The sequence below is a fragment of the Erpetoichthys calabaricus genome, chromosome 6 (genome assembly GCF_900747795.2).
Source record: "Erpetoichthys calabaricus chromosome 6, fErpCal1.3, whole genome shotgun sequence".
Classification (NCBI taxonomy): Eukaryota; Metazoa; Chordata; class Cladistia; order Polypteriformes; family Polypteridae; genus Erpetoichthys; species Erpetoichthys calabaricus.
The window spans coordinates 22,088,927-22,115,152 of record NC_041399.2 but is presented as its reverse complement, the minus strand read 5'-3'; the positions used below and the strand labels follow the sequence as shown (position 1 = coordinate 22,115,152).

Sequence of the window (26,226 nt, the reverse complement as noted above, 5' to 3'; positions counted from 1 at the left end):
AATTTGAGTGGCCTGTGCAAAGTCCTGCTCTCAACCCTATTGAAAATTTTTGGGATGAATTGGAACACCAATTGTGAACAAGATCATCTTGTCCAGCATCAATACCTGACATCACAATTGTTCTTTTGGCTGAATTGGCACAAATGCCCATAGACAAACTTCAAAATCTTGTGGTAAGAAGAGTGGATTGGAGGCTATTATGAAGGGCTGGGCCAACTTCATATTGATGTCCAACAAGTTCATATAGGTGAGATGGACAGATGTTCACAGAATTTTAGCCATATAGCGTATATTCTACAACATACACATACAACACAGGAGCACCACAAGGGACTGTACTTTCTCTGGTCCTGTTCAGCCTATATACATCGGACTTCCAATACAACTCGGAGTCCTGCCATGTGCAAAAGTTCGCTGATGACACTGCTATCGTGGGCTGCATCAGGAGTGGGCTGGAGGAGGAGTATAGGGACCTAATCAATGACTTTGTTAAATGGTACAACTGAACACCAGCAAAACCAAGGAGCTGGTGGTGGATTTTAGGAGGCCCAGACCCCTCATGAACCCCGTGATCATCAAAGGTGACTGTGTGCAGAGGGTGCAGACCTATAAATATCTGGGAGTGCAACTGGATGATAAATTAGACTGGACTGCCAATACTGATGCTCTGTGCAAGAAAGGACAGAGCCGACTATACTTCCTTAGAAGGCTGGCGTCCTTCAACATCTGCAATAAGATGCTGCAGATGTTCTATCAGACAGTTGTGGAGAGGGCCCTCTTCTACGCGGTGGTGTGCTGGGGAGGCAGCATTAAGAGGAGAGACACCTCACGCCTGGACAAACTGGTGAGGAAGGCAGGCTCTATTGTTGGCATGGAGCTGCACAGTTTAACATCTGTGGCAGAGCGAAGGGCGCTCAGCAGGCTCCTATCAATTATGGAGAATCCACTGCATCCACTTAATAGTATCATCTCCAGACAGAAGAGCAGCTTCAGTGACAGACTGCTGTCACTGTCCTGCTCCACTGACAGATTGAGGAGATCATTCCTCCCCCAAACTATGCGACTCTTCAATTCCACCCAGGGGGGTAAACATTAATATTTAACATTATACAAAGTTATTGTCTGTTTTTTTTTTCACCTGTATTATTATCAATCTTTAATTTAATATTATTTATTGTATCAGTATGCTGCTGCTGGAGAATGTGAATTTCCCATTGGGAAATATAAAGTATCTATCTATCTATCTATCTATCTATCTATCTATCTATCTATCTATCTATCTATCTATCTATCTATCTATCTATCTATCTATCTATCTATCTATCTATCTATCTATCTATCTATCTATCTATCTATCTATCATACAAATATACAAACTCAGGCAGTTCAAGTTTATGCTTTATAACTTCAATAGGTTTCTTCACATCCTCTACCAATAGTGTGACACTTACTACAGGCATTGAAATAAGAATAATAAACTTCTGACATTTACCATTCTGGTTTGAAGTTTTCCTTGACAAACTGAAAAGTGGTCCTGCTCGTTGCATGCCTGTTGCGCTATGGTCATGACCACTGCTATGTGGCCTAGACTGACCACTGGCAGATTTACTTGATGAATTACTGGGGTGTTGCTGCTTGAAGTGTCCACCTCTCCCCCGAGCATGTGCCCCTGGAAAAGCAAATAAAGAGTCACATAAGCAAATACATGACAATGTAGATCTTGAACATTGTCTTCAATATAACTTTCGATTCTAGATAAACAAATGCATAATCTTGAATAAGATGTTGACCTTTGTAACATTCAGCTTCATTGTTAGAGGACAGAGTGATTCAGTCTTTATCAGAATGTTGTCACCGAGTGCCTCTCCAGTCACAGGACTGATTTGCTGATACAGTGGGAGGCGTTCTATAAGAGGTGGGAGGTGTCTGACATGTCTGAATCAGCTGCCTGTTCTACAGTATTTGGTACTCAACATGGTTTCTCTAGATCAGAAGTGTGCCTCCTAGCAAAATGAATGTGACACATCAGGAGATACACAAGGCCAATTAATAGCAAAATTCAAATTCAAATTTTAATGGTAAGGAAGTGCAGTGGTTAGTACTGCTGCTTCACAGGTGTAGGAGTTCACAGGTTCATGTCCAGTCACCGTCTGTGTGGAGTTAGCAGGTTCTCTCACTGTGAAGGTTTCCCTGCACACTCCAGTTTTCCTATAACATCACAAAAACATGCACTTTATTGTTGACTTTAAATTGGGTCCATTTGTATACCTGAGTGAACCATGAGATTGACCGGCAACCTGTCCAGATTTGGGTTTAGCCTTTCTGCTGGGATAAGCTTGTGATGAAAAGGGTTTGAAAATGGCCAGATGTCTCTAACTGGAGGTTAGTTAAGCTTACAGTATGTTATAACATATCCTGGATAATGTGATGGGGGTGTTAACTTTTCCATGTAAGGCATTGATGTTAAATGATTGTATGTATAAAATAATACAAATACTTATGAAATACGCTGATTTTTTAAAAATTCAGATTGTTAGAATTTGAAACAAAACCTGGTAATATTTATTGTCAAAAACCTTCAACAACTCTCAAAATTGGAAAAGGATAAATACTTTAAAACTGTGCATACTGTATCAGCAGTTATTACAGGGGTCCGGAAAAATAAATCAGAGACTTATACTTTACTAAAGTTTTGAAAAACTGAATTTCATTTAGAAAGGCACACACTTGTGCATATAATATCCCACAATTCACACTGCATGCCAGGACTAAAACCAGGCTATGAAGTCTTAGGAATGCTATGTAGACTTCCACGAACAAATTATGGAGAGGCATAGACCACAGCAAGGGAATAAAACCATTTTTAAAGTTTTGAGTGATCACAGGAGCACAGTGGCCTCCATAATTTTGAAACGGAAGAAGTTTGGAACTAACAGAACTCTTTGTAGTGTTGTCCATTCAGCCAAACTGAGTAACCAGGCAAAAGGGGACATGGTCAGGGAGGTGACCAAGAACCCAATAGTCATCCTAACAGAGTTTCAGAAGTCCACTGCTGAGATGGGAGAACCTATTGGATAGACGACCATCTCAGCAGAATCAAGTGGTTGTTTCATTTACCTACTGCACAATGTAACGCTCTCTGTTCATTTTGTAAAACTACACACTCCACCCTTGCTTATTTTTCCCTGTTAGTATAGTGACATGTAGGGGGCTCGCCTGCACTCCAAACACCCAGACAAAACTAAACCACACAGTCACACTTTCATGGAAAGATATTTTTATTAATCAAAATCTGGACTCCTTTGGTACATTTACAAGTTTTTATCACCTGGTAAATCAGTCACAATTCCTTTTCTTTATATTTCCTCCACCACCCTCTTCCAAGCAAGCCTAACTCCGACTTCCAGATGATACAGTGCAGCTGCTTTTCAAACCAAACCCTGGAGTACTTCCAGTGCAACAGGACTGTCATCTAGAAATTCTTCCGGGTCCAGTGGAACCTCTCCATAACAGAGAAGACTGCTCTCAGCAGCTCCTCCTAGCAGCACCCGAGGTGGTGGTATAATGGTGTAGGGAATATTTTCTTGGCACACTTGACAGCAGTGTACCCATCTTCTGATGGTTACTTCCAGCAGGATAATGTGCCCTGTCACAAAGCTCAAATCATCTCAAACTGGTTTCTTGAACATGATAATGTGTTCACTGTACTCAAATGGCCTCTGCAGTTACCAAAGCTCAATCCAATACAGTACCTTTGGGATGTGGTGGAATGGGAGATTTGTATCATGGCTGTGCAGTCAAAAAATCTGCAGTAACTGCATGATACTATCATGCCAATGTGGACCAAAAACCAAGAGGAATGTTTCCAGCACCTTGTTGAAACTATGCCACGGACAATTACGTCAGTTCAGAAGGAAAAAGGGGGTCCAGCTAGCAAGGTGTACCTAACAAAGTGGCCAGTGTGTGTGTGTATTTATATATACAGTACATCCGGAAAGTATTCACAGCGCATCACTTTTTCCACATTTTGTTATGTTACAGCCTTATTCCAAAATGGATTAAATTCATTTTTTTCCTCAGAATTCTACATACAACACCCCATAATGACAACGTGAAAAATGTTTACTTGAGATTTTTGCAAATTTATTAAAAATAAAAAAATTGAGAAAGCACATGTACATAAGTATTCACAGCCTTTGCCATGAAGCTCAAAATTGAGCTCAGGTGCATCCTGTTTCCCCTGATCATCCTTGAGATGTTTCTGCAGCTTCATTGGAGTCCACCTGTGGTAAATTCAGTTGACTGGACATGATTTGGAAAGGCACACACCTGTCTATATAAGGTCCCACAGTTGACAGTTCATGTCAGAGCACAAATCAAGCATGAAGTCAAAGGAATTGTCTGTAGACCTCCGAGACAGGATTGTCTCGAGGCACAAATCTGGGGAAGGTTACAGAAAAATTTCTGCTGCTTTGAAGGTCCCAATGAGCACAGTGGCCTCCATCATCCGTAAGTGGAAGAAGTTCGAAACCACCAGGACTCTTCCTAAAGCTGGCCGGCCATCTAAACTGAGCGATCGGAGGAGAAGGGCCTTAGTCAGGGAGGTGACCAAGAATCCGATGGTCACTCTGTCAGAGCTCCAGAGGTCCTCTGTGGAGAAAAGAGAACCTTCCTGAAGGACAACCATCTCTGCAGCAATCCACCAATCAGGCCTGTATGGTAGAGTGGCCAGACTAGTAAAAGGCACATAGCAGCCCGCCTGGAGTTTGCCAAAAGGCACCTGAAGAACTCTCAGACCATGAGAAAGAAAATTCTCTGGTCTGATGAGACAAAGATTGAACTCTTTGGTGTGAATGCCAGGCACCACGTTTGGAGAAAATCTGGCACCATCCCTACAGTGAAGCATGGTGGTGGCAGCATCATGCTGTGGGGATGTTTTTCAGCGGCAGGAACTGGGAGACTAATCAGGATAAAGGGAAATATGACTGCAGCAATGTACAGAGACATCCTGGATGAAAACCTGCTCCAGAGCGCTCTTGACCTCAGACTGGGGCGACGATTCATCTTTCAGCAGGACAACGGCCCTAAGCACACAGCCAAGATATCAAAGGAGTGGCTTCAGGACAACTCTGTGAATGTCCTTGAGTGGTCCAGCCAGAGCCCAGACTTGAATCCGATTGAACATCTCTGGAGAGATCTTAGAATAGCTTGCCTGAGTTGCCTCCACTCGTTTCTTCCCACCTCAGTTGTGTCTTCTCTCTGTCAGTTTGCTTACCCAGGTTTGTATAGTTTAGATGTTCTCAGCTGTGTCAATTCATGGTCTTAGTTACCTGTTTTGAGTAAAATAATATGCTATGGAATAAACCTCACAGATCACAATGACACACTCCAAACCTTTGGCTGCACCGGTCCATAGACCAAAACAGGTTTTTAATCTGTGGCTACTCATTATTTCCAAGTAGTCCCTTATAACCACTTCTGGCTTGATGAAATCAGTTCAGAAGATGGATAGATTGCCTAACTGGGCAATAGATAAACTTTCCAGTATGTTACGGCTGATCCTGAGTAATCTGATTAACTGAACAAGAGGACATTCACTTTTTCACACAAGCCATTGGATGCTGAATGATTTTACCCATGAGTTCATGGTCATACAGATACCGTATAACCCTCTGTAGCACCCCAAGACCCTACTGTATTCCCACAGTACTACAAAGTTGTGTTGGAGAGGGTCAGACTGACCTTCTTCCCCAGTACTATTGAGGAGCTACCATGTACTGTACTGGTACATCATACTGCTTTCTGCTGGCCTGGTAGAACTCCATATAAAGTAACTAGAGTTCTCCTACTGAATTAATGTAGCACATATTGGTAGTGCTCCCTGTTGGTAATAAAAGGTGTCTCTACCTGGGCTTCCCTCAAAACAGGTAAATAATACTTGGTTCTAAAAGTATGTAAAAACTGACTTACCACCTCTTCTTTCATTCCCAGACATGATTTTTGAGATGATAGTTCTGCAAATAAATGAAATAATTCTAGTTAGCCTTACCATACATGAGAAAGCAAACTTGAACGATATACAGTATTTGTAGTTTAATTAAGAGCTAAATTGAGTTATAACTGAGACACCTATCATTTAGGGTACACCAAACCCACTGGTATGAAGGAAGTTGTCTCCAGCTCACCGTGTAAACAGCTGAGAAGTAAATTAGGAAAATGACTGACGTCAGTGTCTGCAAATTGTTACTACTACCTTTCAATGCCCTCAATGATAACTTTTCACAGCAGAAAACCTTAGATCATGACGTCAGGACTACATTATTCCAAGCCAGAGAACCAGAACAAGAAAGGGTTTATGGCCCCCAATCCATCCTTCAATAAATCATACATGGAATTATATGACTTAAGGACAGTTGTAACAGCACCACAAACAACAAATTAACCAAATCTGCCCCAGAACATATTAAACAGACTACTAAAGTCAAGATATTATCGAATGTTCATGCCTATCACAATGTATAGATACAGAATGTACTGCACTTTTATTTAATATTGTATTTCTTGCAATGATTGACATAAAGTGAATTGTTCTTCAGTGTATTGTTGCAGACTCACACTATAGTTCACTGATTTGTACTGTGGTGAGCTACAAGTTTTCAGCCATGACAAGGCTCAGAAGTGGTCTCCTCACAGTATGAGCTAATATCAAAGCTCCTAGTCTGGGTTGTGCGGATGCCACTTCTGAACACTGTCAGCAGGACGCTTCCTGGGGATGTCAGGAGTTATCTGCTGTCAAGAACACAGTCAAATGGTGAATCTGCAGGAATGAGTCACTGACAGAGAATAATAAGAGACAGAAAAATTCCATTTTGATTTTTACTTATTTAAGATCCTCAGTTGTTTTTGCTTCTCTTGTTTTCTTGATTTAGCAAAATGCCTTATTGTTATAATTATAAACTGTGCTTACGTACTTACTCAAGACATGGGATCCCTATAATAACATTGAATAGTTCAGACAAAGTTTCATTACATTAAAGGAGGATCAAATTTATAGGTTTATAGTGTCATTATTGTTATGTGTGCAGAGTCCAGTGAAATTCTTACTTGTATGTGCCAACAAACATGCAACACACTGCAGCTCTACATCAACGTGGCTAGTGAATATAGCTACCTTACCACAAAAACCACGAAAGTTCTGTCTTCCTTATTTTCAGGCGTTTTCACACCAGTGGTGTGAAAAACTATTTGCCCCCTTCCTGATTTCTTATTCTTTTGCATGTTTGTCACACAAAATGTTTCTGATCATCAAACACATTTAACCATTAGTCAAATATAACACAAGTAGACACAAAATGCAGTTTTTAAATGATGGTTTTTATTATTTAGGGAGAAAAAAAATCCAAACCTACATGGCCCTGTGTGAAAAAGTAATTGCCCCCTTGTTAAAAAATAACCTAACTGTGGTGTATCACACCTGAGTTCAATTTCCGTAGCCACCCCCAGGCCTGATTACTGCCACACCTGTTTCAATCAAGAAATCACTTAAATAGGAGCTGCCTGACACAGAGAAGTAGACCAAAAGCACCTCAAAAGCTAGACATCATGCCAAGATTCAAAGAAATTCAGGAACAAATGAGAACAGAAGTAATTGAGATCTATCAGTCTGGTAAAGGTTATAAAGCCATTTCTAAAGCTTTGGGACTCCAGCGAACCACAGTGAGAGCCATTATCCACAAATGGCAAAAACATGGAACAGTGGTGAACCTTCCCAGGAGTGGCCGGCCGACCAAAATTACCCCAAGAGCGCAGAGACGACTCATCCGAGAGGTCACAAAAGACCCCAGGACAACGTCTAAAGAACTGCAGGCCTCACTTGCCTCAATTAAGGTCAGTGTTCACGACTCCACCATAAGAAAGAGACTGGGCAAAAACGGCCTGCATGGCAGATTTCCAAGACGCAAACCACTGTTAAGCAAAAAGAACATTAGGGCTCGTCTCAATTTTGCTAAGAAACATCTCAATGATTGCCAAGACTTTTGGGAAAATACCTTGTGGACTGATGAGTCAAAAGTTGAACTTTTTGGAAGGCAAATGTCCCGTTACATCTGGCGTAAAAGGAACACAGCATTTCAGAAAAAGAACATCATACCAACAGTAAAATATGGTGGTGGTAGTGTGATGGTCTGGGGTTGTTTTGCTGCTTCAGGACCTGTAAGGCTTGCTGTGACAGATGGAACCATGAATTCTACTGTCTACCAAAAAATCCTGAAGGAGAATGTCCGGCCATCTGTTCGTCAACTCAAGCTGAAGCGATCTTGGGTGCTGCAACAGGACAATGACCCAAAACACACCAGCAAATCCACCTCTGAATGGCTGAAGAAAAACAAAATGAAGACTTTGGAGTGGCCTAGTCAAAGTCCTGACCTGAATCCAATTGAGATGCTATGGCATGACCTTAAAAAAGGCGGTTCATGCTAGAAAACCCTCAAATAAAGCTGAATTACAACAATTTTGCAAAGATGAGTGGGCCAAAATTCCTCCAGAGCGCTATAAAAGACTCATTGCAAGTTATCGCAAACGCTTGATTGCAGTTATTGCTGCTAAGGGTGGCCCAACCAGTTATTAGGTTCAGGGGGCAATTACTTTTTCACACAGGGCCATGTAGGTTTGGATTTTTTTTTCTCCCTAAATAATAAAAACCACCATTTACAAACTGCATTTTGTGTTTACTTGTGATATATTTGACTAATGGTTAAATGTGTTTGATGATCAGAAACATTTTGTGTGACAAACATGCAAAAGAATAAGAAATCAGGAAGGGGGCAAATAGTTTTTCACACCACTGTAGCTACCTTACCACAAAAACCACGAAAGTTCTGTCTTCCTTATTTTCAGGCGTTTTCACACCTAGTTCATTTGGATCGTTTTTTTTTTGGACTCTGGTGGACTTTCCCTGTAAGCTCGGTTCATTTAGGTAAATGTGAACACTACAATTGCACTTTGGCATAGACCATTGATGGTGCGTGATGTCTTAGTGCCAACATGTACTGTCTGTTGTCTTCTGACAAGAAATCCAAGAATCCGTTAAAAAGTGAGGTATTCAGTCCAAGTATAGAAAGTTTCACTATTAGCTGCTTTGAGATGATTTTATTAAAGGCTGAACTGAAGTCAATAAAGAACATCCTGGCATTTCTCCAGGTGGGACAGGATGGTGTGTTGGGCAAGTGTGATCACTTCATCTGTGGACCGAGTGCCACGATATGTACAAGAGTTAAGACTGTAGACATATTGTGGATAAAACAGAAATGTTAGTGATTGGCCAACATGGATATAGCAAGGACATTAGAAATAAAATTGATCCCTTAGGTTTAAAAGTCAAGGCGGAGGTAAAGAATTTGTGGGTAATCGTGGACTCTGACCTAAACTTTGAGTTGCACATTAATCAGATTACTAGGACTGCAAGTTTTCACTTAAGGAAATTTGAAAAAGGTTAAAGGTTTTATAACATTACAAGATGTTGAGAAATTAATCAGCACTTTTGTTTTTAATCAACCAGATCACTGTAATGCACTCCTAACAGGACTACCTAAGAAGGACATCAATCGGTTGCAATTAGTGCAGAATGCAGCAGCAGCAGGAATCTTAACCAGGAAAAGGAAAATCTGAGCACAACTCACCAGTTTTAGCGTCGTTACATTGGTTACCCGTGTCATTTAGAAGTGACTTTTAAATACTACACATGGTGTATAAAGCCTTAAATAATCTTGCCCCATCCTATATTTTGGATTGCCTGTCCCCATACCCTCTGTGTTGTAACCTTAGATCTTCTAATGGTGTTCTGATGGTTAAGACTTCAAACCCTGAGGCTGTGGGTTCATATCCCACTACTGACACTGTGTGACCTGCTTGTGCCCCAATGGTGGGAAAACCAAAAGAAATGTAACTAATTGTATCACAAATGCTGTAAGTTTCCTTGGATAAAGGCGTCAGCCAAATAAGTAATTGTAATTGTAAATGCCAAGAGACAAGCATGAACGAAGTGGTGAGGTGACCTTTTGCTGCTATTCACCTAAAATCTGGAATACTTTACCAAAAGAGATACACCAGGCTAACACTGTGGAACATTAAAAAAAAAAAACTGCTAAAGAACCATAATTTTAATTTGGGCATAAGGCCTAAAAATCTTTAGATTCAAGATTTCAAGAATCAAGAAGTTTATTGTCATATGCACAGGAAAAAAAAAACACAGTGGTTCAAACCATGCAACGAAATTCTTACTTTGCCAGTCTCCGTTACACCAAACAACAGATTACATAGAAGTTAACCTAAAAGTAATAATTTGGCAGAAATCAGAAAATAATCAGAAAAATATATATAAAGTACTCTGTGCCTCATGCCACAGACAGGCTAACAATCAATGGAACTGATGGAATGTGAAGGCAGCCGTGATGAATCTATTATTCATGAGTCTGATGGCCTGTGGGTAGAAATGATTAGTGAGTCTCGTTGTCCTTGATTCCACACTCCTGTAGCAGAAGTGTGAAGATACTATGTTGTGGGTTTGTACTGTCCTTAATAATACTGTGGGCCCTCCTGATGGCCCTGGAGTGATGGGAAGACTGTCCTAGAGATGAACTGTGCAGTTTTTATCACACATTGGAGATCCTTCCTGTCCTGTGCAGAGCAGCTTCCATACCACACTGTGATTGAACTAGTAATAACGCTCTCCACTGTACATCTGTAAAAGTTGCTGAGGATTTTGGTTGACATGCCAGATTTTCTCAGCCTTCTCAAAATGTACGGTCTCTGCTGTGATTTCTTTAGAATCTGGCGAGTGTTGTGGGACCAGGTGAGATCCTCACTGATGTAAGTATAAAAATAAGGTTTTCACCATCTCCGCTCTGTCTCACCGCTGTATATTGGGGTATTCTGCTCCTTCCTCCTCCTCCAAGTTTTAGCTTTCTAGGTCATTGGTGTCACATGTAGAGACTACAGTGAAATTCGTACTTGCTCATGCTAATCTACATGTTACACGTCACTACTACTAAGTTCGTTTTGCTGACTAAAAATGAGCTTTTGCAAAAGGGAGCCGTTCATGGACTTTTTCACTGCTTCTTCTACAGGTAGCAAGTTTCAGAATCTGTAGGTAGGAAATGCTATACAAGCAGCTTAATTTCAACAAGACTGAGGCAGACAGTAGTGGAAACATTTCCGGCTTTAAATTTAAAAACACATTTGCTATTAGTGAGAAGTGATCTTTGGTTAATTAAGTTGGCAAAAGTATGGCACTGTGAAGTTTCACACCCTCTCCTTAAGCAGAACAACTGAATTATAAATAGGCACGTGGTATTTTAATGACTGGAAGAACAGCTTTAATTAAAGTGGAAACTGAATATAGTTAACACAAAAAGGTATGCAGCAGGACAATAAAAATTCCACTACAGTACACTGACTTGTCTGCCATAGGGCACAGCAGCTTTATACATGCCAACCCTGACTTGGCATGTACTAACTATTTAGGGTCCCATTAACACCTGACACTATAATTTTATCAAGTCCATTTCAGAGTCACATGGAGGCTAAAGCTTAACTAGAAGCACTGGGCCTAAGGAAACAAGCAATTCTGAACAAAGTGCCAGGATGTCTCAGTCTCCCACATCCCCACTCAGGCACAATTTGGAAAGACCAACAACATTATCAGGGTGTCTATGCAAACGGGGGAAGAAAATATGTGTATGTCAAGGAAAACCCACCCAGACCAAAATCTTCATGGAACACAAACTAAGCAGTGGATTTGAACTCAGGACAATAGAGCCATGAGGCGACAATGACAGCCAATCTGACACTATGATGCGAATCAACACTTCAAAACTTCACAATGTTTCTAAATATGGCCAGTTTTTGGCATCTGCGTAGGTTGTGCAGCCCCCATTTGGGCTGGAGGCTCACTTGGTCATTTTTGGTTTAATGCAGGTGTGCATGGTTTTGTACATTAGAAAAATGAAGTGCCACTTTGAAATATAAGTACAACTCTCTGAGAAGGACGGGCAGCCAATAGAATGGTCCGTAGTAGAATGTACTTATCGAATATGCAACTTGATGTAGTTTGCCTTCAGTCTGGCTAATTGGCATTCAGAGAGGCATCATGCTGAGATGTATTTCTGGTGTTTATTCTACAATCTTGTATGTGACTTGGGCAATTTTTTTTTTTTCAAGCCACCATACCAGATGTTCAAGAAATAATGATGATTGTGTTTTTCAACATTGACAAATTTGTTCATAAAGAGTTTGTTCCCTGTGGACCAAATTATTAATCAGTGACACTATACTGACCTGTAGAAATGTCTACAAGAAAGCATCAGGAAGAAAAAAAGTCTGGAGAAGAGATGCACCCAAAACTGGATTTTGCACCATGACAATCCCCCTGCATACTCAGCATCGTCGGTCAAAGAGTTTTTAACCAAAAACAATGTGGCTGTTGCTTCACACCCCACCATATTCACCAGATTTCACTCCATGTGATCTTTTTTTGTTCCCAGAGTTGAAACTGAGACTTAATGAAAGTACATTTGCTATTGTGGCAGAAATCCAGGAAAAAAAACGCTGGAGGGTCCAGACATAATAACTAAAAATAAGTACAGTAATCCCTCGCTACTTCGCGGTTCACTTTTCGTGGATTCATGACTTCGCGGATTTTATATGTAAGCATATCTAAATATATAACGCGGATTTTTCGCTGCTTCGCGGGTTTCTGCGGACAATGGGTCTTTTTACTTCTGGTACTTGCTTCCTCGGTTGGTTTGCCCAGTTGATTTCATACAAGAGATGCTATTGGCGGATGGCTGAGAAGCTACCCAATCAGAGCACGCAGTTAAGTTCCTGTGTGCTGCTGATTGGCTCAGCGACGGAGTGCTGCATTAACCAGGAAGTCTTATCTCACTCATTCAGCATTAACGTGCTACTGCTTCAGGGGCCGTGTCCAAGCGCCAACAGAAGATGCAAATGATTGCAGAAAAGGTAAAAGTTTTGGATATGTTGAAGGAAGGGAACAGCTACACCGCTGCAGGACATCATTACAGCATCAATGAGTCCACGATTCTTTTTATTTAAAAAGGAGGAAAAGCATATAAGATCTACGGCTGCAGTGTCCTTTAACAAGGGCGCAAAACGAGTTGCAAGTGGACGTGATAAGGCAGTAGTCTGGATGGAATCTGCTTTAGGAATCTTTGCAACAAGGTCGACGACGTCATTACCGCCTACAAGCTGCTCTTCGACCGGAAAAAGAAGCAGCGGGAGCAACTGCCGATCACAATGTTTTCGCAGCCTCGCAAAAAAGAGCCAGTTCCTACTACTACTACTACTACTACTACTACGGATACACCTTCGGAAACCGTGGAGGAGGTGCCCCAGGAAATGGCACCGCCGTCTGAAGAGACGTTAAATACAGTCATCGGCTGCGCAGTAAAAGTCATCATCACCTTCATCGTCATCATTTTTACTGCGCAGCATATTCATCACCATCATCACGTCATATATAGCTACGTGTACTTCGCTATACAGTAAGTGTAAACTTATCTACCGATTTCACATTGCTTAGCAGTTGTCCCTGTTATTAACAGAGTAAAGGGTGGGTTGTAAACAATACAGGGAGGGTTTAAAAACGTCCAAATACACGTTAAATAATTAAATAAATATTGTGTCCCTACTTTGCGGAAATTCAGTTATCGCGGTTGGCCTTGGAAACTATCTCCCGCGATAAGTGAGGGATTACTGTATAGGATTTTTTACTCTGTATATCCAATTCATTATAATAACTATTTATGGTGGCTCTAAAATCTGTACTAACCCCTACTCTCTCTTCTGTTTCCTTTTCCGGTGTCCTTTTGGTGGTGGCTTGCGCCACCTCCATCTACTCAAAGCACCGTGATGTTCCAGCAATGATGGATGGATTAAAAGCCAGAAGTCTGTATGACCATCAGCATCAAGTGACTCCGTGAGAACCCTAACTACAAAGAGGACTATTTCATTTTTGTTAGGTAGAATGCCCAGAGGGGACTGGGTGGTCTCGTGGCCTGGAACCCCTACAGATTTTATTTTTTTCTCCAGCTTTCTGGAGTTTTTTTTTTTTGTTTTTTCTGTCCACCCTGGCCATCGGACCTTACTCCTTTTCTATGTTAACTAATGTTGTCTTATTTTAATTTCTTATTTTGTCTATTATTTTTTAATTATGTAAAGCACTTTGAGCTACTTTTTGTATGAAAATGTGCTATTTAAATAAATGTTGTTGTTGTTGTTTTCCCAGAAATGCGAGAATTACTGGGACAAGTATACTGAATCCTAAGGTGAGCATTTTGAAGGTAACTAAATTGGAATTGCTGCATGTTTTATATACTGTAAAGCTTTTTTAACAATTCCAGAAATTTTGGCATCCAGACTTGTATGATGGAATTTATTGCTAATTTTTTTGTAAATATCTACCCTGTATTATGTCCCTACCAATAATGGCATACTGCGCGATAATGTGCTGTGAATACACTTGACTTGAGCATTCCTAGTTTTCATCCTCTTTCTTCCTCTGTAAGTTTAGCATTCGTTTGCTCAGAGGTTGATGCGCTTGCTGCTTCCTGAGCAGCTCTTCTTTTCTCCACCCTAGCGGCCCGCTTCTTCTCTTCTTTCATCTGCATATTTTCGCGTTAAAACTGATTAAGTTAGTTTTTGTGTTGCAATTACTTAGTACGTTTTTCTTAATTTTTCACTTAAGCTGACACTTAAGTGTTCAATCTGCCTCAAGAATGATTAAAGATATGAAGAGGTAGGGGAAGTGACGGTGAAGGTGGGAGGGAATGAGAACGGCATCCGTACACATGCACTGCACAGCCGCCCAAATGCACGCTGCCGAGAGTTGATTCTACAATAACATAAAATAAAAAGATGAATAAAAATTATCACCCCTGAAAGTGGATAGTAGACATCACATAGTATATCTGTACCAAATTTCAGGTCAATAGGTGAAACGGTTTGCGATCTACAATTGATTTAAAATCCAGGACAGACAAACGAACAGCCACAGTAGTGTATTATATAAGAAGACAGGTGTTTTCCCACTGCAGGAATTTTGTTTTAGGATCTAATGAGTTCCTGTTGTAATGGATGGCATATAGAGACTAGTATTCCGGCCAGGACTGAACAAGGATCCTTACCCAGGTGGGTGGCCAGTATAATGGAAGGACTAGGGAAGATAATTCATTTAGGCCATGTTCTCCCCCAAAAAGTTAGGTGGCAGCGTCCATGAGCTAAGATTCCAATGAGGACTCCTGCAGGGCACGAACAGGCCTAAAGGCTATTATGAATATCATACACATTATCAGCCTGGTCCTAAAATCAAGAACAAGGCTTTTCCTCCTGCATATGCCCAACAAAAAGGGGTGAAAGCTTTAATATTCAGAAACTGAGAAAAAAAAAAAAAAAGAAACGCTGGCCCATAATGACAAAAACAAAGTTTCTTTAATATTTAGAGATTAATTGCCAGAATTCAAAATAAAACAAGAAAAACATTGTAATCAGAATAATAAGTTTAATGTCACTGTGCTCTGTACAAAAAATTATTTTATAAATCCACTGACATGTACAGGCCAGGCCAAAGTTAGCACACAGAGGCTCTCAGCATTTAGAACTGCTAGGCAAGCATTTGAAGAGAGAATGTTACAACTATGAAAATGGGCATTGTACTATTTCTGTATGTTAGAAATGAAATTGAATCCTCTTCTTGCCTTGTTTGGAACCTAAGTAAGGGCCTGCACATGGAGAAAACAGTATAGAAGACTTGGATAGCAGCCAAAAGCCTTGAAGCCGATGGACTAATGGAAGATTACGTCATCCGTCCTGAAAACCCTTCCAGCGCAGCAACGGAAAATGGCAGACTGTATACATTGAGATCCCACCTTTTTGTATTGTCATTTGGCTTCCTCCATTTGTAATGCCACGTGAATCGTCAGTAAAGAAAGCTAAGTTATTTTCTCTTATGTGATTTCTTACCGCCGTATCACTATGGGAGGGATATTGCTTTTTAATATTTTATCTATATAGTTTCAGGTAACTTAAAACGCCGCAATTAAAAAGAACTTATTCCAACTCGGAAAATAAACATCAAGAAAAGTAATTCAAAAAAGAAATGTCTAAAGAGATACATCTCAAAACAAACAAGACCAACTCCATAATCCATCTTGTATATCCTCAGATTGCATGGTGTCTGGAAAACCAGAACCTTAACAAATTCTTACAGAAATTTTAAAACCCAGAAAGAAGGGAGAGCTGAATAATAATATATTTAATTAATGCAACACCATTACTCAATTGGCTTTTGAGGGTTTATATGGTTTTTGGGTGGTCCCACATCTGCAGCCTTAGGAGGAGCCATTCCTTAGACTTCACCAATAAAGAGCAAGGCACAAAACATAAATAACAAATATATAGATAATCAACATCAAACAATTAAAAGACCGACAAACTCATAGAAAAGAAGCACAAAAGGGAGTCAATGCCAGAAACAAAAGTCCCAGGGCTTCATGTGGTCTAAATAGAGCTAACACCCGAGAATCATAAAGGAGTAATTGTGAAGCAAAATTATAAACAATTTATCAAAATGTAAAAAGTAACAAACAAGGAACTGGAGGTAAAATAAAAAAAGTTAAAGAAAAAGAGAAAAAACTACAAGATAAAAAAATACAGCAAAGGAGGTACAAAGTAGCCATGATTGTGGAGGAATTCAAATGGAAAAAGTCATAGAAATGAGGCTAAAAATAATAACAAAGTCAAAACTAATACAAATATGCAAAAAAAAAAAGAAGAAAATCATAAAACAGACAAAAAAAAAGAGAAATCTCCCCAGGGCTCTGCTGGATTCTCTGGATTCTCAGATCTACAAATTTCTCTTCTTCTTAGAATTAGCCACCCAGGCAAACTGAGCAATCATGGAAGCCTTGGTAAGAGAGGTGACCAAGAATCCAAGAGTCAGTCTGGCTGAGGTCGAGGAGCCTCATGCATAACGCCGTGCGTAGAATTCACACTAAAACATGGAGTACGGACAAAAACAGAAATATGTGTATGCACAAAAAAATGCAGATGCTTAAATCAGTGCGTACACCAATTTACATGTTCTTCCGCTACATAAATCCCAGTCAGCATGAAATGTAATGCATGTGCACGCGCCTGCTGCTACTGCCCAACTCCTCTGAGAATTACGCCTCTTTGAATATGCAAATCAATATAAATAGCCCTTTGAGTTCAGCATTCTGTGAAAAGACAATGGCAAAAGCATGGGGAAATTCAATTTCAGTGAATACCAAGTGGAGGCAAGGATAAACGTACTATTTTGTTGGTTTAAGCATTGGTATAAACAACAAAAGGAAGTTGATCGAGTGACACAGAGTGTCGGAGAAACTCGAAAGTTCAAATTCACAAATTCGCACAGTGCCCAAAATAAAAAAGAAGTGGTCAGATATCAAAGTCATTGTGAAAAGGCAAGTCACAGCCCACCGTCTGAGTGTTATATGGAAGTATATCAGGGTACAGAGAAAAGAAAAAAAAATGGATATACAGTGGAAAAAAAGAGATTATTCCTGCCTCCCGCAAGATGCTTGCTGCGCCGTGCACTACCCTCGATGAAATAACTTATTGCAGCAGTACTGTCTCTTTCAAACGTACTCCCAATTCCTGTACATCCTTTTCTTTCTCCAAGTAACCATTCACCACACAAGCTCTGCAATAAATGTCAAGCCATCTGTAAGCTTAGAACTCCGATTCTTCAAAACTTTTAAGGAACTTTGAAATATCTTCGTAGTACATGTTTAATTATTCTATCCATCTATCTAACCATCCAGAGTTGCGCCAGTCCCAGCAAGCATACAGCGCAGGGCAGGAACAATCCCTGGACGGCGTGCCGGCTCATCACTACTGCTGTGCCACCGTACCCACAATTTTAATTATTAACAGTATACATTATTTAAATGAAGTTGAAAATGTATCTGTATAGTGTAATATATACAGTAAACTTTACTGCATTTCATCCTAATAAATGATATGCGGTTAATTTCAATGTATTTGATAAAGCCACGTCAGGGATGTGAATCTAAAAAAGAAAGAGAAACCACACTGGAACAGTAGAACTGGTTTGCAAAACCAAGCCTAAAACTTGTGTACGCAATGGATTGAGCTGGCATTAGTTTTCATGCTAAGTTTTTATACATTGTCATGTGAGCGTAGAAACGGGCTTATGCAACTTTTTTGTGCATACGCATCGTTTATACATGAGGCCCCTCAGAACCTGTGTGGAAAAGGGAGAACCTTCCTGTATCTTGTGGGATAACCATCACTGCAAGACTCCATTGATCTGGGCTTTACAACAAAGTGACCAGACTGAAGCCTCTTGTCAATGAAAGACAAGAGGAGGCCTACATGGAGGAGGAGGAGCATGCGCTGATAGCACACTGTGTGGATCAGTGTGAGTTTTTTTTTTACAGTGGCTGGAGTGCCAGTCCTGCTACCAACTCCCAGGTTTTCCCTGCAAGTTGGAGGACCTGCTTGTAGGGCTGGATGATGATTAACGTCATACCCAGGACGAAGCAATTGCAGGTTAAGGGCCCAAGAGAATAGAGTCACTTCTGGCGTTTACGGGATTTGAACCTTCCGATTGCTGATGCAGATTTGTACACTCAGAGCCACCACTCCGCCCAGAAGCCCACATGGAGTTTACAGAAAAGCACCTAAAGGACTCTCAGCAGTTAGTGAGAAACGAGATGAAATCAATGTGAACATCTTGTCTGGAGGAAACCAGGCAAGCATCACCTGTGCAACACCACTCTAACAGTGAAGTAAGGTGGTGGCAGCATCATGATGTGGGGTTGATTTTCAGTGGCAGGGACTGGGAGACTAGACAGGGTTGAGGGAAAGATGAATGGAGATATCCTCAATGAAACCTGCTTCAGAATGCTCTGGACCTACCTCAGACTGGGCTAAAGGCTCACCTTAAAATAGGAAAATGACCCAAAGTTCAAAGAAAAGACAACACAAGAGTGGCTTAGGGAAAACTCAGTGAATATCCTTGAGTGGCTCACCCTGAGAGGATCTGCAGAAAAGAACGGAAGAAAATTTTGAAATCCAGGTGTGTAAAGCTTGTCATGTCGTACTCCAGGTCATAATGACTGTCAAATGCGCTTCACCTAACTGCTGAGTAAAGGGTTTGAATGCTTGTTTTTCTGGGATATGCCATTTTTTATTTTAACCAAACTGCAAAAAAGTATAAAATCCTGTTTTCTGGGGGTATTGAATGTTTCTCAATGAGGGAAAAATTAATTTAAATAATTTTAGCACAAGGTTGCAACATAGCAAAATGCAATAAAAGTGAAGGAGTTCTTGTATTTTATATTATTATTAGTCGTAGTAATAGTAGCAGTAGTAGTAGTTTTGTATTTCATATTATTATTATTAGTAGCAGTAGTAGTACACAACATGTAAACTCCATGCAGGAAAGAGCCGGGAAGCAAACCCAGGTCTCCTTACTGCGAGGCAGCATCGCTACCACTGCTCCACCGTGCCGCCCCTGTATTTATATAATTCTTGTTTAAATTAAAGCTTTTATAATAAATATTAATGTAGTGGCTTCAGGGTGGGGAAAGTTGGGATGGTTGCATGGTGGCCCATAGAAGAAGATTTGGCTAGGGGACACTGGAGGGGAGAGAGGTTGTGAGCATGCGCTGATAGCGCGTTGCCGGGAACAGTGGGAGATTTTTTTTATGGTGGCTGGAGTGCCAATCCTGGCTCTTGTTCAGAAAACGGACACCACTTGGATGTTTCACAATAATTAAGATTAGATATATAAGTAGGTTTCACATTTCTGTTATCATTTTAGCCCTAAAATAGTGACTTAACATCAGGGACCGATTTTATTGACCTTCAGGTTAGTGTTTGGACGAGGGGAAGGCCGTCTCAAGTAGGGTCCGCTTTCTGAACAAAACCCCCAATGGCACCAACCCACCCTGTAAGCTGGAGGACCTGCTGGATGCAGGTTAACATTATACACAGGAAGAAGCAATTGCAGGCTAAGGGGTCACCCCAAAACACCCGGACATACAGGCACACAGACAGACATTCTTAACTTTATTTATATAGATTTACTTTGTAAAAACATTTTAACAGACACTCGCTATTAAAAGGAGCTACTGTATAGAAAATTAAAATGAGTGTAGATTCAGTGCAAAATCTTTGACACATCTTTTCATCTCGGCTATCCTGAGCTGTATAAAATTCAATATACACCCTTCATTTTTATCCAGCAGGAGGTCTTAAAACTTGGCTGACCATTTTTTGAACTGGAGCTGCGCTGTGTCAGGTGGCGGACCTCTAGAAAGTCGCTTAACTGTGTAAGGAAGGAGTTGCCTTTAATGTTTTATCTCTTGTTCAGTGAATAGTGAGAGCAGACCTAGGTGAGCGCCCTAAGACATCACGCCTGATGACTCACATAGATAGATAGATAGATAGATAGATAGATAGATAGATAGATAGATAGATAGATAGATAGATAGATAGATAGATAGATAGATAGATAGATAGATAGAATTGCTCGCCTTGATTATATTTTTTCCCATTTTCCTAAATATGCCATCACTAAACACAGCCATAAGGAAGGAGTGGAGTCGCGGCTCATCTCGGTGCTCCGCTGCCACCCAATTCAGCGTTCGTGATACCGACAAGAATACGCGCTGTCATTCGATCACGTGTCCACAAATGTAATTATCTGCGGTCTCGTTAACCTTTCAGCTGTTTGTTTCAGTTATGTAACAAGCAATTGCTGTTTAAATTAATTTTAAAAAGTCTAATTACAAAGTCACATTAAAAATGACACCACCTCAGAAAATGTCAAGAACTCATTCAATTAAAAGGTTTTAAAACGTCACCTGATACGGATATACTGTACGGGACGATGAGCGGCGAACAGTCACACCCAGCAGTTCACTAAATAGTAACAGCGAGCCGGCCATCTCCAGAAATAAAGTCATTTTGAAAAGAAGTAGAAAAAAAAAAAGAAAAGCCAAAAGATCGTCGTCTACCTGGTGCTTTGGATTGGCTGCAGGTTCGATCAGTGGTCCCCTGCCGAGGTGCGCAGCAGCATCAGCCGGCTTTGCCCTCCGGCTCCGGTCCCAGCTGTGTTGTGCTTTAACTGCAGCCTCGCGCGGTTTGTTTTATAAAGAGAACGTGAGTTTCTGTTTTGGGGAAACGAAACGAAAAGTGCAAGGAGGCTACGATAGCAGACCGAAGTATGAGCCAAATCTGTAGTGCCAGGAAAAATAAATCAGGTAATTAAAAACAGGAGAGCTTGCACTGATAAGATAGATAGATAGATAGATAGATAGATAGATAGATAGATAGATAGATAGATAGATAGATAGATAGATAGATAGATAGAGGGTCAGTTTCACTTTTTAGTCGGCAGCCTTGCTCAATTCTAACTTATTTACATATTGTAACATTAAATGTTGGATTCTAAAACCCGCTTGTGCCAATTCAGAGTCCAAATAAGCTGTTAAAGAGTCATGAATTACGATAAAACATTGCTGCATAAAGATTGGTGGCAAAACGAATACCATCGGATCTACTGATGACACCGGCATGGTTGGTCTGATCGCCAACAAGGACAAGGCAGCTTGGAGAGAAAACGCTTACCTTTTGACAAAGTCTGCAAGGACAACAAGCCCACCTTTTAATGTCAACAAAATCAATCAGGTGATCTTTGAACTTCAAGGAACAGAAGACAGACAGCACTTTCATCTGCAACTTTAACTTTATAGGAGTGAGTGGCAACCATTGGTGGACTGAAGGGCACACAACGGCATCTCTCTGTAATCCTCAAGAGGGTCCCCAATGCCTCTGCTTCCTCAGATGTCAGCTATCTCCATCTGTTCCAAACAGCTTGTAAAGGTGCAATGAGGGGGTTCATCCTCCGTGGGTGCATCACATCCTGGTACAGCAACAGCTCAGCTCCGTAATCGTAAAGCACTGCACAGGGTGGGAAAGGCGGCACAGAGCTGCCCCCTGGTTCAGGACATGCAGTGGATTCATGAAGTATTTGTATGAAGTATCACGCCTGGACAAACTGGTGAGGAAGGCAGGCACTATTGTAGGCACGGAGCTGGACAGTTTGACATCTGTGGCAGAGCGACGGGCGCTGAGCAGGCTCCTATCAATTATGGAGAATCCACTGCACCCACTAAACAGTGTCATCTCCAGACAGAGGAGCAGCTTCAGCGACAGACTGCTGTCACTGTCCTGCTCCACTGACAGATTGAGGAGATCGTTCTTCCCCCAAACTATGCGACTCTTCAATTCCACCCGGGCGGGGGGTTAAACGTTAACATTATTCAAAGTTATTGTCTGTTTTTACCTGCATTTTTATTACTCTTTAATTTAATGTTGTTTTTTTTTATCAGTAGGCCTATGCTGCTGCTGGAGTATGTGAATTTCCCCTTGGGATTAATAAAGTATCTATCTATCTATCTATCTATCTATCTATCTATCTATCTATCTATCTATCTATCTATCTATCTATCTATCTATCTATCTATCTATCTATCTATCTGTCTGTCTGTCTGTCTGTCTGTCTGTCTGTCTGTCTGTCTGTCTGTCTATCTATCTATCTATCTATCTATCTATCTATCTATCTAACCCCTTCACTTTCTGCACACTTTATTGTATTGTGGATTTCATTTTAAGTTGTTGCCCATCAATCTATGCTAAATACACCATAAAAATGAACTCTTTGGGCAGAACTCCAAGCACTATGTCTGAGAGGTCTTCGAGAGGTCTTTGAAGAAAAACTGCTGAAGAGTGAATGTGACCCAGGATGGGTGACCGTTCCACGTTCAGTGCTTCAATGACCTGAAACATACAGCCAAGACAAGACTTGGCTTTTCTCCAGGGCTGATGTACAATGGCTGACCCTGTTCTCTGAGCAAGCCCCTCATCTCCCAAGGTCATGTGAAAACAACAGTTTTCCCTTGGAGATTAACAAAGTATATCAAATCAAAACTCAAACTCTGTCCTGCCTGCATTCTGAACAACTCAGAAGATGTTCTTTTTCTGTGGAATTGCTCTGCTGCCACCCGCAGGACAATGAGAGCATTCTGAAAAGCCTTTTTGAACAGCTGCCTTTCATTATTTCACATCAACACGCAGGTATAGGAGTTAAGATTATGAAAACGTGAAAAGATTTTTTGAAACAAAATCTTGTTCCTGTTTTTTGACATTATCACTCAGGATCTTTTTAACCTGGCCCATGTATAAGTTCCTGCAATTTTACTACATGAGTAAATCCCACTACCCAGCAACGGTGTTATGCTGCCATCTACTGGACATTGTATTTATTGCATATACGTTTTGGCATTCTAAGGAATTCTTCCTCTTCGTTTTTTCCCACTTCTATGTGATGTTGATGTGCTTGATCAAACTTCTCCAAACAGCTCAGTCCTTCGCCTTCTTGCCAGTCAAGCCCCTTTTCTTCAGATCTCCTTTTATTTTATTCATCCACCCTTGCCTTGGCCTCCCTTTACTTTCTCTTCCCCTGAACTTCCATTCCCATCACTCTTTTGCCCACATATTCATTGTCTCTCCTCATCACATGTCCATTGGCATTCTAAAGGAATGCTCCACCCCAAAAATTATATTTTGATTTTTTCATATGTAACTTACCTTGTGTAGTTTTTAGTGATGGCCAAGAAAAATAATGAAATCTTATGCTTTTGTGGAGAATGGAAATAACAATGTTTCTAATAGTATGGAAGTCTATGGTGACCAGCACTGGACAACAGCATACAATATAAAAAATGTCCATGAAAGAAATCTCCTGGTACTCATGTCTCTCAATCCACATGACAAGTCTTTCAGTCGTATGCTCACAATCTGCACAGCACATTTTTTAGGTAAAATATTAGTAAATAAATAACTCCAGAAAATGAGAGTAGTCCACAGACATGAAGTCACTTCACATACTTTTGAATTGAAGACAGGACTCTTGACCAATGAAAGTGGAAGGAAGGCAGGTATTTGATTCAAAAGTGTGACCAGGGTGAAGGGAATTTCTATTCATGGACTACTTTCATTTTCTGGATGTATTCTTTTAACAATATTTTAGAAAGAAATGCATGCATGTTGCACATAGTGAGTATGCTTTTCAGTTATTAACCTCTTTAAAACATGTAAAAAGTGTTGGATTTTTTGGCTTGAAAAATTACATTTTTATGAAATCTAATTTTTCTACTGTAAAACGTGCAAAACACTTAAAGTACAAAATCAGAAGTATATAAAGTATAATAATGTTACTACTACTACTACTAATAATAGTGTCATTATTATTATTATTATTATTATTATTATTATTATTATTATTATCTGCTGATACCAGCATAGGAGAGACATCCCCACCCACAATTACAGCAGCCCAGGTAAGCAGAGAGCTGAGGAGACTTCGTGTCAGCAAAGCAGCGAGTCCAGATGGAGTATCGCCACGACTGCTGAAGGTCTGTGCATCGGAGTTGGAGGGTCCTCTACAGCGCATCTTCAACCTGAGCCTGGAACAGGGGAGAGTCCCGAGGTTTTGGAAAACATCTTGTATCACCCCAGTCCCAAAGGTATCACGTCCTAGTGAGCTGAATGACTTCCAGCCTGTCGCTCTGATGTGACATGTAATGAAGACCATGGAGCGGCTGCTGCTTCACCACCTGAGGCCACAGGTCCGCCACACCCTCGACCCTCTGCAGTTCGCATACCAGGAGAAGGTGGGAGCAGAGGATGCCATCATCTATATGCTACACTGATCCCTCTCCCACTTGGACAGAGGCAGTGGTGCTGAAAGAATTATGTTTCTGGACTTCTCTAGCGCCTTCAACACCATCCAACCTCTGCTCCTTAGGGACAAGCTGACAGAGATGGGAGTAGATTCATACCTGGTGGCATGGATCGTGGACTATCTTAAAGACAGACCTCAGTATGTGCGTCTCAGGAACTGCAGGTCTGACATTGTGGTCAGCAACACAGGAGCACTGCAGGGGACTGTACTTTCTCCGGTCCTGTTCAGCCTATATACATCGGACTTCCAATGCAACTCGGAGTGCTGCCACGTGCAAAAGTTCGCTGACAAAACTGCTATCATGGGCTGCATCAGGAGTGGGCAGGAGGAGGAGTATAGGAACCTCATGAAGAACTTTGTTAAATGGTGCAATTTAAACCACCTTCACCTGAACACCAGCAAAACCAAGGAGCTGGTGGTGGATTTTAGGAGGCCCGGGCCCCTCCTAGAAACTTTGATCATCAGAGGTGACTGTGTGCAGAGGGTACAGACCTATAAATACCTGGGAGTGCAGCTGGATGATAAATTAGACTGGACTGACAAATACTGATGCTCTGTGTAAGAAAGGACAGAGCCGGTTATACTTCCTTAGAAGGCTGGTGTCTTTCAACATCTGCAATAAGATGCTGCACATGCTCTATCAGATGGTTGTGGCGAGCGCCCTCTTCTATGCAGTGGTGTGCTGGGGAGGCAGCATAAAGAAGAAGGACACCTCACATCTGGACAAACTGGTGAGGAAGGCAGGCTCTATTGTGGACATGGAGCTGGACAGTTTGACATCTGTGGCAGAGCGACGGGCACTGAGCAGGCTCCTATCAATTATGGAGAATCCACTGCATCCACTAAACAGTGTCATCTCCAGACAGAGGAGCAGCTTCAGCGACAGACTGCTGTCACTGTCCTGCTCCACTGACAGACTGAGGAGATCGCTCCTCCACCACACTATGCGACTCTTCAATTCCACCCGGGGGGGGTAAATGTTAACATACAAAGTTATTGTCTGTTTTTACCTACATTTTTATTACTCTTTAATATTGTTTTTTTGTATCAATATGCTGCTGCTGGAGTATGTGAATTTCCCCTTGGGATTAATAAAGTATCTATCTATCTATCTATCTATCTATCTATCTATCTATCTATCTATCTATCTATCTATCTATCTATCTATCTATCTATCTATCTATCTATCTATCTATCTATCTATCTATCTATCTATTACAATACCGTATATACTGTCAAAATGTCTTTTGTGTGGTATACCTTTAAACACGAAAACTGCTTAGCTGTACGGTCATTTACCCTGCACTGTTCAGCATGACGGTTCATCTCAA

The 26,226-nt window shown here is 40.9% G+C and overlaps 1 protein-coding gene across 1 annotated transcript in view; it reads right to left on the bottom strand.

The window, feature by feature from the left end:
• LOC114653219 (NFX1-type zinc finger-containing protein 1-like) overlaps positions 1-21,353 on the bottom strand; it is a 126,995-nt gene extending 105,642 nt beyond the window's left edge. Inside the window, 3 exon segments of the mRNA XM_051929226.1 lie at positions 1,493-1,669; positions 5,971-6,014; positions 21,105-21,353. Of these exon segments, the coding sequence (XP_051785186.1) occupies positions 1,493-1,669; positions 5,971-5,995 (202 nt within the window). The 5' untranslated portion in view covers positions 5,996-6,014; positions 21,105-21,353.
• Positions 21,354-26,226: the final 4,873 nt, after the last annotated feature.